The sequence below is a fragment of the Maniola hyperantus genome, chromosome 16 (assembly GCF_902806685.2).
Source record: "Maniola hyperantus chromosome 16, iAphHyp1.2, whole genome shotgun sequence".
In the NCBI taxonomy this organism is placed as follows: Eukaryota; Metazoa; Arthropoda; class Insecta; order Lepidoptera; family Nymphalidae; genus Maniola; species Maniola hyperantus.
Genome location: NC_048551.1, coordinates 8,669,227 through 8,682,953, shown reverse-complemented (window position 1 = coordinate 8,682,953; position 13,727 = coordinate 8,669,227). Strand labels below are relative to the sequence as shown.

The following is a 13,727-nucleotide window of genomic DNA, read 5'->3' as shown; positions in this document are numbered from 1 at the left end:
GGCGTTCCCTCCCCGATTGCCATCTCGACCTGTCGCGTACTAGGTAGGTACTTATGATTCATTATACCGTAAACAAATAACCAAGTTCCCATTATTTACACGAATCATGAAGTTGTATTGAAGTGGACTTGACGCATTCACTGAAATTCCTGGAAATTGGATATACTGTGGGGCAAATTAGTAACAAAAGCCGATACAAATAACAAGAGCTAAACTTGCATAGCTGCAAACAGGTAACGGGATATTTTGAAATTGGATTGAAATTCGCTCGTTAGAGTTTATTCGCGTTCCTAATCTCGATGTATATTCGAATTTAGGTAGTATTCCACTCGTTGTTTTGAATAAAACATCTGTAGCACGGGCAAAATTTTAATTGTAAATATTCATGTCAATACTAATCTTCTTTTTAGGGTTCCGTACCCCAAAAAGAAAAACGAAACCCTCATAGGATCACTTTGTTGTCTGTCTGTCTGTCTGTCTGTCTATCTGTCAAGAAACCTAGAGGGTACTTCCTGTTTACCTAGAATCATGAAATTCGGCAGGTAGGTGGTCTTATAGCTCACTTAAAGGGAAAAATCCGAAAACTGTGAATTTGTGGTTACCTCCTGAAAAAAAAATTAAATTGTGATCTTGAAATAATAATTAGTATTTTCAATTTTCGAAGTAAGATAACTATATCAAGTGGAGTATCATATTATTATGAAAGGTCTTCACTTGTACATTCTAAAACAGATTTTTATTTACTTTTATGCACCATAGTTTTTGAATTATCGTGCAAAATGTCGAAAAATACGACTGTAGTACGGAACCCTCGTTGCGCAAGCCCGACTCGCACTTGGCCAGTTTTTTTTTTAGATCGGTACAGTTTAAACTTTGATTATTAAAATAATTAATTTAGTACCTACAATTACATACATACACCCTTAATACCGCGGTAGGTAAGGAATGTGAAATTCATTTAAACTTCACCCCGTAACCCATCAATCAAAAAACAATCTAAATTGAACAACGCCGCGTTCCCGGAAAATTTTAACAATGAAAAGCATTTATCAGCCTTTTTCATAATTGTCACATTGTTTCATATTTTCTGACTCAGTCAAATTCCTTGGGCTCAAATGAGCAGTTAATTTGTTTTCTTGACACTTTTATCTGACGACGATGAAAGTATTTGGCGTTTTCTCAAACTTTTATAAAGATTATTATACTCTAAATAAGGCGTACATACCATACCACATTTAATATGCCGATTTCGAATTATTACCGATATTTCTACTCAGTTGCATAAGTCGTGGTCACCACGAGACTTTTGTTGGGCTGCAACAGAGTTAATAATGAAAACTTTATTTTCTCATAATATATTTTAATCATCTAAATTCTAAATATATAAAAACTGGTCCTAATCTATGTCATTGCCTGGCTCATTATGCCCAGCTCAAACCTTTGGACCTAGAAAGCTAATATTTTCTCATAGGTTCCCAGCGACTTAACGATAGTTACGATGCTGATGTAGAAATCAAAGAGGCATGCATGGGTTTTATAAAAATTGCCACACCCCTTCCAGGTTAGCCCGCTTCCATCTTAGACTGCATCATCACTTACGACCAGTGTCTAACACTAAATGATAGCCACCGAGGTTGGTAGGTTCTACATTGCTGCTTCACTGGGTGATATTAAAATAAGTATTTTTTCGTAGAAAACCTTCAACGGATTAAAAAATGAGCTCGGTGGCTATCATTCAGTGTTAGAAACTGAGTTAGCGAATCACCCCGCAGAGGTGAGATTGCAGTCAAGGGCTAACTTGTATCTGAATTTAAAAAATAGCTATTCGATTGTTTGTTCTAATTACTTATCGCCTAAATGCTACAACAGGACGTTGCTTGGAACCTATGGCATCGCTATACATAACTTACTAATTGAATAATACTAACTAATAATAAATTCATCAGTTACTAGACGATGCCCGCGACTTCGTCCGCGTGGATTTTTTTTTAAATCCCGTGGGAACTCTTTAATTTTCCGGGATAAAAGTAGCCTATTTTTCCCCCGGTATGTATGTAAGATAACTCTGTACCAAATTTCATCAAAAACGGTTTATCGGTTGGGCCATGAAAAGCTAGCACACAGACAGACAGACATACTTTCGCATTTATAATATTAGTAGGGAAGGATGAAAACAATATATTAGAAAATACTTAATATTTTTTAACTAAGAACTACTAGTAAACTAAATACATTATCAAATAAAAAATCGAACAAATAAATTGCAATAAACTAAGTATAATTTTACTAAAGATTTTCGCTCCTCGACCACCGAATTTTCCTAAAACAATGTATATTATAATCCACTTGAATGTTTCTCCACGACTTTAGCGCAGTTATACGAAAAGTTAACTTATTAACAGCTCACTAAACGTAAAAGGCATAATGCCTTTTACGTTTTGTGAGCTGTTGAAATAAACGTAACTAAGAAAATTAATTGGCAAAATACCTGGGGGGAAAATTGAAAAGCGCAGAAATCTCAATTGGTTCTGCCGAAGCTTAGAAATATGGAAAATTTTGATTCAATTATGGCTTCTAAATACAGTATATAAGGTATTTATATTCACGAGTGGCTCGCCTTGGCTTTGTAACTTTGGACGAAACAAAGCCTCTTTATAGTAGGTATTTGTGGAAAGGTTTAGTATTCTATGATGGTACTTTAATACATAGTCGGTTATTTTGTAGAATAATCAGTAGGTATGCTATTAGACACGCTTTAACACCACTTAACCACGACTAACAATATTAAATCAGATGAAGCAGTGATAAAGTCGAGCTAATCTTGCATACGAGATAAGTTGTTCAAACTCATACAAATCTGAGAACATGAACTTGCCAATATGGTTGGGAAAATACGCTTACGACTAAACCCAGCTATAAGCCAAGATATCCCTCGAGACAATGTTTAAAAAAGCTTGATCAAAAATAAAATAACATAAGTGAAGCTTTTTTATAGCTGACTAGCTGGCTCCCTGGTTCTCACGGATGCAATTTATTGATAAAAAAAGTAGAAGTGCGACTGAAATTTTTACAACAAAATAGCACCCGAATTTCTGACTTTTCCGGTGGATTTTCCAAAAACTTTCTTTCATACGAATTTTGTCTATTTACCTACTGGCAATAATTATTGTTACAAACCACAGAAAAAACAGGCACGGTCAAGCTTTTCTCAAATGATGATCTTTCATACACGAATAGTTATGCTAAAAAGCTAGTTAAAATTTACTTATACAATTTTTATACAAAAGCTTAGCTACGCTTTCCTTTTAACACCTAAAGGCTTAGCCGAACTAAGAGTCAACAATAGGTAGACCATATACATAAAGCTTCATATTAAGTAGGTAATATAATTAAGTCTCTGAAAGGTTTCCTAAACCAAAAGAATAAAGGACAAAGCAAATGCGATGAGAGAGTGGATAGATTGAAAATGCGCGAACCATTTTAATCCGGGATTATTTGATGTAAGCTAATGGATCGCAAATGGAACTATATAAAAACAAAAACTACGTGAAAGTTTATTTATATTACTTATATTTACACATTAAAGTATTTCACATTTTAGTTTTAATAGTAAGTACCTAAGTACCTATTTTAAAAAAAATTGTAAACATACTTTAAAAAAACACAAATTTTTAAACTCTATTTTTACAGTATCTATAAAACAGAGTGGACATAGAGACCAGATTCAATTGATTTTCAATACAACATGACATTTAAACTGAGTTTCGCCAGAAAGACAAGCAATTCTTAACCAAAAGCTAAAACTCACCGCTAACACAGCAGTTATTCAAAATATTTTCTTTGTTTAGAACGCATATTTATAGTGCGTGACAGGTCAAGATGGCAATCGGCGGTATCTTCTCCCACGAAAGAATTCAACGAGATCAAATCTAAACCCACGATGAGGTAGCGGAAATAAAATAGGAAATAATAATGACAAGAAACGCCATCTACATTTTCATGCCTGAAACTTTTGAAGCAAGGTTCCAAAATTGTGATGTATAAATTCTGCCATCTGTTGGCGTTACACAACACTGCCTGAGAACAGCACGCCTAGAAAGTTGTTCACAAAATCAGATAGTTCAAGAAAATTATGTCATGAACGCTTGACGCTGTATGTCGCTAGAAGCAACATCCAAGGCTCCAACGGCATTATTTTCAACAAGGAAGTGTGCTCGCGACTAATTTTAACCCATACGGTAATTTATTTACGTCCAGTTACAGACACTCGGTTAGTTGAAAGGTTATATAAACATTGTTTCGCCACCAAGAAAAAGCAAAGTGATAATGATGATGATGACATACTTCTTTTAGCAATGGCCAAACAAGAATAACCTATGTCAAATAAAATCTATATAAAAGGAAAGCTGTTTGACTGACTAACTGACTGACTGATCTACCAACGGCCAGCTCAAACTACTGGGCTGCTATTATGACTTTGACATCCGCTAAGAAAGAATTTTTGAAAATTCAACCCCTAAAGAGGTAGACTAGGAGTTTGAAATTTATGTAGTCTACGGTTAGTAGCGGACGAAGTCGCGGGAATAAGCTAGTAAAAGATAAATTTAGAGATGAATACTTTGAAAACATAATTAATGTGGACCAAATTGGCACTTGATGAGTTCAAGTTCAGGTACTCGTGAGATGGTAAAGTTTATTAACTCAATTCGAAACAAAATTTTCTTGCTGGATTTAATTCCAAGACTGTCTCTGACTCAACAAATTATTTCTAAAACAATTGAATGATTTGCGAAACCGTCCTTTTAATAACTGAGCCCCTAATTTTCAGGCTAACAAAGTGCTTTGAATATTTTGTCCTTCCTAGTAGTCCGACATTTACTTTTCTTTACCAAAATAGCGAACACGTATAAAACCTGTATTATATCATCAATGCTGCTATCAATCATGCTGGCATCAATACAAACAGTTATTATATGACACAAAATCTTAATTAATCTATATTAATCTGTGAAATTAATGCAGGTTGTAATATGCGTATCCGCCATTTTAAAAAATGGCAGACATGTAGGTCTCCAATAGTACCAACAATATTCAAACCCCTTTATCACTGAAAATATTAGTTTGCTAGATATACCTCAATATGGCATTAATGTTTGTTCACTTGAAAACTTGGCACTCAAGGCCCTAAAAAAGCTTTTATTATTGAGTTAAGACACGTTACAAATGGACTAAGAGCCAGCGCGTGTCAGACTTTCGTTATTTTACAAAAGCTGAAAATTTATTTGTGGATTGTCCTCAACACAGGGATGAACGATTAGCGACTATGCAGTTTAGATCATGGTGGCTTTGGGAGATAATAACAGGTAATAAAAATGTAAAAGAATCTTACGTCAAAGTTTGAAGTCTAATTTTTTTTTGTATTTCCTTTAAAATAGCATTACAAATCACGTTTTGTATTGCCAGACACTTAGTACTTATAGTGGCAATCCCCTGTCACCTAAATCTTTTAAACTTTATTACTTTTTATCATCTACCAAAGCCACCATGATCCAAATAAACGTTCCTCCCAGTGTTGGGGACAATACGCAGATAAACTTTCGGCTTTTATAAAATAACGAAGGTCTGGCACACGCTAGCTCTCTCTCTCTAAAACATTCAACATCACTCATAAGTCATAAGTCATACATAACACATACAGAAAGTTACATTGACCGCAAAAGCTAATGTCATCATTGAACCAAAAAAAATGCAAAAATGTGGTTTCACTTGGATGATGGAAAGATCAATTTTCTGATCGTTGATTTTAGTAAACAATGGAAAAATAAATTAGGTAAACATCACACTACTGCTGCTAGTGTTATTTTCTATGTATGCAAAACTTAATATTCTACGCTGGTCTGTATCAGCTGAAACTAAAAGTGAGTGTTCTGTTTGTATAATCTTATCACTGTTCATAAGATTATACAAACAGAACACTCACTTTTAGTTTCCCAGATACATAAGAAAGTTCGCCAAGAAGCTCAATAATGAACATAGATCGTTTTGGTTCTAGAAAGTAACACGACAGAACCCGAACAATATTAATTATACTTATTGTTTCAGATGTACAGTGTTTGATGTGATATTGTATGTCCGTCTGAGTTAGCGCTGCCCCCATGCCCCGGCTTGCGACATGCAATCCCCTTCACCTCGTCTACGTCACTACAGGTCCCCCTAACTTTCCTAGCATGCTACAACACCCTACGAGTGGAGCCACATGATGCGTTGCGTTGGCAATGGCGGTGCGGCACTGCACTGCACGCGCAACGGACTTGGGACCAGAGAGACGAGGCAGGGAGGGGTGATGCGTTGCCGCTGCAGCAAAGAGCAATCTCTTTGCTGCAGCGGCAACGCAGTGCCCGTGTGGCACCCAATACTCAAATCCACAGTAGTGCGGCGCTATAACGCACCGGAAACGCATCGTGTGGCCTCAGTCTAAATAGGAAAACTTAGTGTGCGTTACAGCAAACGAGTCGCGTTCTAGTTCAATTCGAGCGTAGTGGTTTCATTTAAGTTGCGCTTTCGTACACCGACGCATTTGTATGCAGTAGCAACATTATGACTATGGCGTAAACATATCGCGTACTGCCACCGCATACGCAGTGGCGTGCAGGTGATAGAGGCATAAATGCACTGCTTACCCCAGTTGTAATAGCTCAATGCATATTTTTCATTATGACTTGCCAGTAAACAGGTTCCTACCTAACTAATGCCTACCCTGGCTTCAAACACTGTGCACGCCACTGCGCATACGAGTGAGCTAGTGTGTCAAAGGCGTAGCCGAAACCGGTGCTACGTACGTAGCTGCATCTGCTACGCTTCGTAGCTTGTAGACTGAGATCACAGGCAGAGGACTGAGATGGTCGATTACGTAGCGCTCCCTACTTGCGTTACGTCTTTATCTCGTAGCTGACCGCGAAGTTTTGTAGTTTGTACAGTAGCCGGCAAAAAGTATTGTACATCGACCTTTAGAATGAGATTTCGGCTTTGTAGAGCGTTGTCTCTGCCACTCATACCTATGTGACGTTTTGTCGGTCTGAACCACAGAAACAGCGCTCTACGAAACCGCTATCTCTTTCTAAAAGTTGACAGTTTCCTGCCGGGTATTGTAAACTCGGATTACAAATTGTAGCATTTCCTGCACTTTTCGTTCTATGTAGCTTAGTACTCCTTAGTGAGAGTTTCGTTTGAATCGAAATACTACAAATTCAATCTAAAAAAAGGGAGTTTAACATATAAGAAGATAATATTTATTAGCATAATATTAGCTTTAAAAAAGACATTTACATTTTGCTACATTTACAAATAACTTTATTCGATCATTTGTATACAAAAGAAGTAGTAAAAAGCTACAATGTCAACTGCCCACTCAAGTAGACACTCGAACCAAATTAGATCTTATAGTTTCAGGCCAAGAACTATTTAACTCACTAGAAACTTCATGGAATGTTGAAGTAGTTACGTATTAATTTATCTCTAACATTTTCCTTATCAATGAAAATATATTTTAATTGTTCGTTTTACTGTTAGACCAGTTAAGTACATTTTATTACTTTTTAGAAGGAAGTTTTGAATTTTTGGTAATTGTAATATCAATATCAGGAAAATACAAAATAACTATATCTTTACGCTCGGTTTAACCTTCATAAAATGACCGTCAAATAAGAAATATATTTACATCAGAATGAGAATATAGAGAAAATATAGAATTCAATATAAATTTCAGTTTATTCTTCCTATCTCAAGCCGTTTCCGAGAAAAGGGCGTTTAGAACAAACTGACTGACGGATGGACTTAATTAACATGCTCTTATAAATCTTCCTTTTTAAAATACAGAAACCCCAAAACTACCTTTCATATTCGCCTTTCATAATATTATACCTTTAATATTATGAAAGGCGAATATAATGTCCATGATAAAACGATATTGCGCTTCTCCGCTGCACGCTTATCTTTCCTTGCTTCTAAACATTATAACATTCAGATCGTTGCTTTTAAACTTTCCATGTAAGCTCATTATGTACATTGAACACATACATACTAAACACCGCCTCACATGCGAATCCTCACATCAACCTTATTGGAAAACTTGCACAGTATAAGTAGCTCACCATAAGTATCTACAAGTAGACATCTTACTCGAGAATGCCAAGTAAATAGTTCTTATACGTAGAATGTTAAGATACCACCATAAATTAATTATTGGTCTCGCTCCGATACCACGTAAGTATTTATCTACAAAAATATTAGTAGACTTTGTTAATGAAATAATTATTAGGTTAATGAGCGTGATTTATATTTATTATTAATTTAAGCACCGCTAGATATGACAATTTAAAAGTTTTAGTGACAAGTATGTCTAATATTTTGATGTAACATAGATGAGATTGCAGTCAAGGACTAACTTGTATCGGAATTTAAAAAAAAACGCTTTTTCTACGTACTTTGTGTAAAAAAACGAATAAAAAGGCGTGAGGGGGCCCGTTGCTTTGTTTTCGTTTTGTTGCATAAAGACATATTTACTACTTAGTGAAAAAAAAGTTCACTTGGCAAAGATCCATACTAATATTATAAATGCGAAAGTGTATCTGTCTGTCTGCTAGCTTTTCACGGCCCATCGGTTCAATCGATCTTGACGAAATTTGGTAGAGAGATAGCTTGCACCCCGGGGAAGGACATGCATAGGCTATATACATTAACCCGGAAATCAAAGAGTTCCCACGGGATTTTTAAAACCTAAATCCACGCCAACGAAGTCGCGGGCATCATCTAGTTCATGATAAATGGGATGCTTCACTTCGACTGTACCGCAATGTACCTACTTAGTTTAATTGTTTAAGTTTAAACGCTGAAGGTAAGTATATGCGTACTCAGAGATGACTTAATCACGTTATGATCTTGGTATACGAGTAGGTACTTTACATGCGCTTGAAGCTCACTGAGCAGATAATTTCAAATCGATTGAACACATTCAAACTTTCCATCCCACCAAATATTGATACAGCTTTCTGCAGTGCCAAATCGTTCTTAGACATGTCAAGGAGAAAGTCGTTCAGCCGAATAGCCAATAGATAGGCTTATCAACATCACGACCCGCCTGACGACGCAATAATGCCGCTTTATTATCAATCATACCTCTGTCCGACGATAAATTTGTGTAATTATGACTGCGAGCGGCTATGATAAACATGATTAAATAACTACTGACCTCGTATCTCAAGTACAGTTATATAAATATTACTGTCCTCCCGACCAAATTTCGGCTACGACAGCCAATCTCCATAGAGATTGCAAACTCAGGTGCACTCTCTATTCCCTCACTCTCATAGCCCGATGGGACGAAAATCTGACACGACAGGAGAGATCTCGAGGCTTAACGTGCTGTCCGAGGCACGGCAGTGACAAACTTAGTAACATTCTGATACTGAGGCTAACACTGAGAATTTCTTAAAAGAAAAACCCAATACCTATGTTTACTTATTTTATCTGTTATCGACCTGGGAATCAAACCCAGGGCCTCGTCATCCGCAGTCGAACATGCTAACCACTAGACAAACGAGGTAGTGAATATTACATTGTACCTATACAATCCATTAATATTGACCAATTTTAAATGATTCGCAATTTGTCCAGTAATCTCTTCTTCACGCATTCAAAAGACATAAGTTCTATGAAAAGATGGATAGCCAATATCCGCGTTGCTTAGAAATAATGGAGAGTGTGGATACTGGAAAAATATTTGAATGATCCATCAATGGTTTATTGGTACAATTCATAATATGTCGTCACGCATGGGAGCGGTTATTACTTAATATCGCATCGCTTGTTCGGTTATCAGCTCAGTGATGCGAAAACAAGGGCATGATATGCGCCTTCGCTCTTTGTGTGTACGGAGTGGATCGCGAAACCGCCAACATGACGTATCCTGTTAGACATTTTCGTAATAATAAAGCGTAAGTGGTCCTAAAACATGGGCAACTTTACTTTTGGCGAGCAAATAATTTTTCGGATTTTCCTGTTGGCTCTTCTCAGTAGAAATTGTAATCCGAACCGGTGTTAGAGTCTCAGACGTAGCACAAGAGACACTAGTTGTCCCACATGTAATAAATAAAATTTGTTTTTGATTTTGAATTGTATTTTGACAGGACGATGACTGCAATATGCTTCGTTTGCAATCTACCGATCCTGTCACATCAAGTGGGACTCGTGTGGGCTGGAGGGAACGGCTGGGACGAGCTCACGCGTTCCACTCTAGAAGAAACAACCCTCCGACAGCGCCTCGGCAGTCGCAGAGACTCGGCTGCACAAGTTTGCTGTCTATCTCCACCAGAGCCCGATGCCTCCGACCAGCCCAGGGGTAAGCAAATTCACAGAATCTTATACTTACTTAATTAAATTTCATGGCGATTCACTACCCATATTATAAAATGCGAAAGTTTGTTTGTGTCTTGTTACGGATCGACGTGATTTATTGCATGGGTATTGTTGAAGACCTGGAGAGTGACATAAGTTAATTTTATCCTGAAAAATCAAAGAGTTCTCACGGAGTTTTTAAAAACCTCAATCCACTTGAATGATGTCAAGAACATCAGCTAGTTAAGATCATATTTCAAGTACGATTCGTTATAAAAACTGTAAAGTGGACTTTTACCACACTTGGGTGATAAAACATTACCGCACAGTTATTAGCTTACAATATCGAACAGTAGGTATTAAGTATAATAGAGTGGCCTCCAACCAGAACAGCTGTTTTGAGGACACCGTCCTTATCGAAGTGTTTTATACCATTCCAAGTAGTTAGTATGATAGGATATTAAAAACTAAACTACATGAAATAATAAAAACCTCTCGCTAAATTATTTTCAACAACGGAATCCTGCGGTTTTTTTGCAACGTCAAAGTGCCAAGATAGATAGGTGGATATATAGATGGACGTAAAGGATTATGAATGAATGAATTGGATGTATGGGTATGAAGATAACTGTTTTTATTCCTTAGGTGGACCTCGCCGACGACGTTCATCTCTCGCTCAACTCACAGACATCCTTCGCGAGTGGGGAGGCGGGGGAAGCAATGCACCGAGACGCCAAAGAGCTCCACTATCGAGACGAGAAACCTTAGCAGATCTCGCCCGATCCCTGCCCTGGGCCAGGCACGAACCACCACCTCGTCGCCGACGAGACTCTTCAGCAGACTCTGGAATCAAGTCATCAGGGTCGAAACGCCGAGATTCAAAAGCTACACCCCATGATATTAAATTAGACTTTCCTGGCTACTTAGATCGCAAAGATTCCACCACAGCTATGCCTACTAGAGAAAGACGTATCAAAAGACGTGGCTCAGGTGACGACAAAGAACGTAGAGACTCAGTTGACGGACATAGACATCGTAGAGATTCTGTAGCGGCACCACCGCCGCGAGTAGTCGCAACTCATAAAAAGAGAAGAGCTTCCCCACCCACTCCTGCCCCTCCATCTTTTGTAGACGCCTCGTCAGATCCCGGCCCTTCAACTAATGCACCATCGGTGACTGTCGTTACTGTACACGAACCGAGTCGGTCAGATGGTGACTGTCCATCTATGACCATGCCGACCATCATCACATCTGCAGTTACACCTTCACCAACCTCGCCTACAGTACCCACCGCTAATACTTCACAAAGTACTCAAGCTACCCCAGCTACTTCTGCAGCTCAAGGGACTCAAGTGACGTCTGGTGGGAGATCACCGCCAAACTTAGGTGGTCGAAGAGATTCCACAACACAATGCGGACGAGCAAGGAGAGACTCTCGAGCGGCTGCTAGTCCAGAACGTAGACTGGGTAGATTACAAAGACAAGGGACAGCATTCGATGATCCTACCGGTCCGCCTGGTACGCGACGTAGGGATTCTGGTCCTACGTTAGAACCAGACGATGCAGGAAGAGCTAGACGGGACTCTTTGAGCCCTGACTCAGCAGCCAGGCCACGGCGGGAACGTAATCAGCTCAGTCCCGACAGAGCAGGTGGTGGTGAGTTGAGTCCATCAGCAGCTCGCCGGCGAAGTCGTTTAAGACGCCAGGCGTCTTGTGTGCGAGTGGGTCGAACTCGAAGTCCAGAGTCGAGTTCGTGTTCTAGTCGAGATCCCAGTCCGTGTGCAAGGCCCCCTGCTGAACGAACAATGTTCAGGCGACAATCAACGACGGAAGAAATATTAATAGCGCGTGGATTCCGCCGACAATCTACGACTGAGGAAATGATACGTTGCCGTAATTTCCGACGACAGAGTTCTCAGAGTGACGATGCTTGTATGCGTGCTCGTGGACGCCGGGACTCTTCCACGCAAATATTAGATGGAACCATCGGCACTATGACTGTAGAGACCACCAGCACGTTCTTCGATTCCAGTACACAGACTGGTAAGTACTTTGTTTAGTTGTTAATTTTTTATTTCATTTGCAATATCATCAAAAAGTAAAGGCCTCACTCACCTGACTGACTCATCAACGCCTAGCCGAAATAGGATCTAGAAAGCTGAAATTTTGTACAGAGGTTCCATTTATAATAGATACGTATTAAGACCATATTTTTAGAAATTCCATAGATAGAACTCATTCTGAAAGGAGAGCCATGACCAGTAGTTGGCCGATTCATGATACTTTAGATTAGGATTTACAAAAAAAAATACGGGAAGGTTTTTTCAGATCGTCTACTTTTAAAACTTCATAACTTGCAAAAATCTAAACCTTACTAAAAATATTTTTTATTATTCCAATAATTAAGTTAAGTTGTTTGTTTGTTTGCATTACAAATGCTAAGTTTTAGTTTATATAATAAGTAGGTAAATGAACATTTATTGCTAATGAATGATAACCGACAACAATGAATACAACTTAAACGTATGATACAAAGCTTACTATTCACCTTCAGCACCATTCCAATTCAAATGGACGAGCCACGTGCTCGATCCCCGCCCATTCCCACTGGCCAATCGATTCATGGGAACTTCTAACGTCTCTCTCTAACTATGCCGTGTGACGACTGTTTTATCGACGGAGAGAGGAGGCCTTTTTATCACGAGAAACGTGAGAAGGATTGTGAGGTGGCGCCATCTGCGTTAGTTTAGGCGGGCGAGCGGCAACAGCCGCTCTGTCGCACTTTGTACCGGCAGCGCGTTCGCGCGGACCTCGGAAACGAGATGAGATGAACGCGTCGTCCGGCGCAGGCCCGCCCGCCCGCCCGCGCCCCGTCATCTGTTGCCCATCGCTGCCATGTTTACTAAAACGAAAGTGACGTGCCGTACACAACGAGTAACCTCTACAACATTACATTGACAGGTTACAATCGCGAGTAAATATTTGTGGACCAACGTTGGGCGGCATTGTCTCTATGCGTATATACCTACAACGAATCAGTTTCTAGATAAAAGGTCTAGCATCGAATACGAATCAGGATTTTTTAAATATAATTATTTTTTTGAATATTTGCTAAGGATAGTCTTTGCTTTAATTGTACATTAGTGCTGTGGTGTAGAAATAGTCTCAGAAAAGTGTTTAACACATTTGTGACATTCCAGCAATAGTAGTAGCTCTAAGTGTGAACTCCTATTTTGCATAAACAATAGTAACATAATTATTAGAAAGTAAAACACCAAATAGTCTCTAGTTTTTATTAAAATAGCAAAACAAAAATTATTTTTAGAAAAACTTTC

At 38.5% G+C, this 13,727-nt stretch overlaps 1 protein-coding gene across 2 annotated transcripts in view; it reads left to right on the top strand.

The window, feature by feature from the left end:
* The window catches only part of rsh (radish), a 269,843-nt gene that overhangs the window by 179,242 nt on the left and 76,874 nt on the right, over positions 1-13,727 (top strand). Inside the window, exons 5-6 of one of the 2 annotated variants that reach the window (XM_069503824.1) lie at positions 10,185-10,396; positions 11,038-12,435. In XM_069503824.1, the coding sequence (XP_069359925.1) occupies positions 10,185-10,396; positions 11,038-12,435 (1,610 nt within the window). Of the gene's footprint in view, positions 1-10,171; positions 10,397-11,037; positions 12,436-13,727 lie in introns of those variants that run through there. The other variant, XM_034976888.2, reaches the window with a different exon arrangement.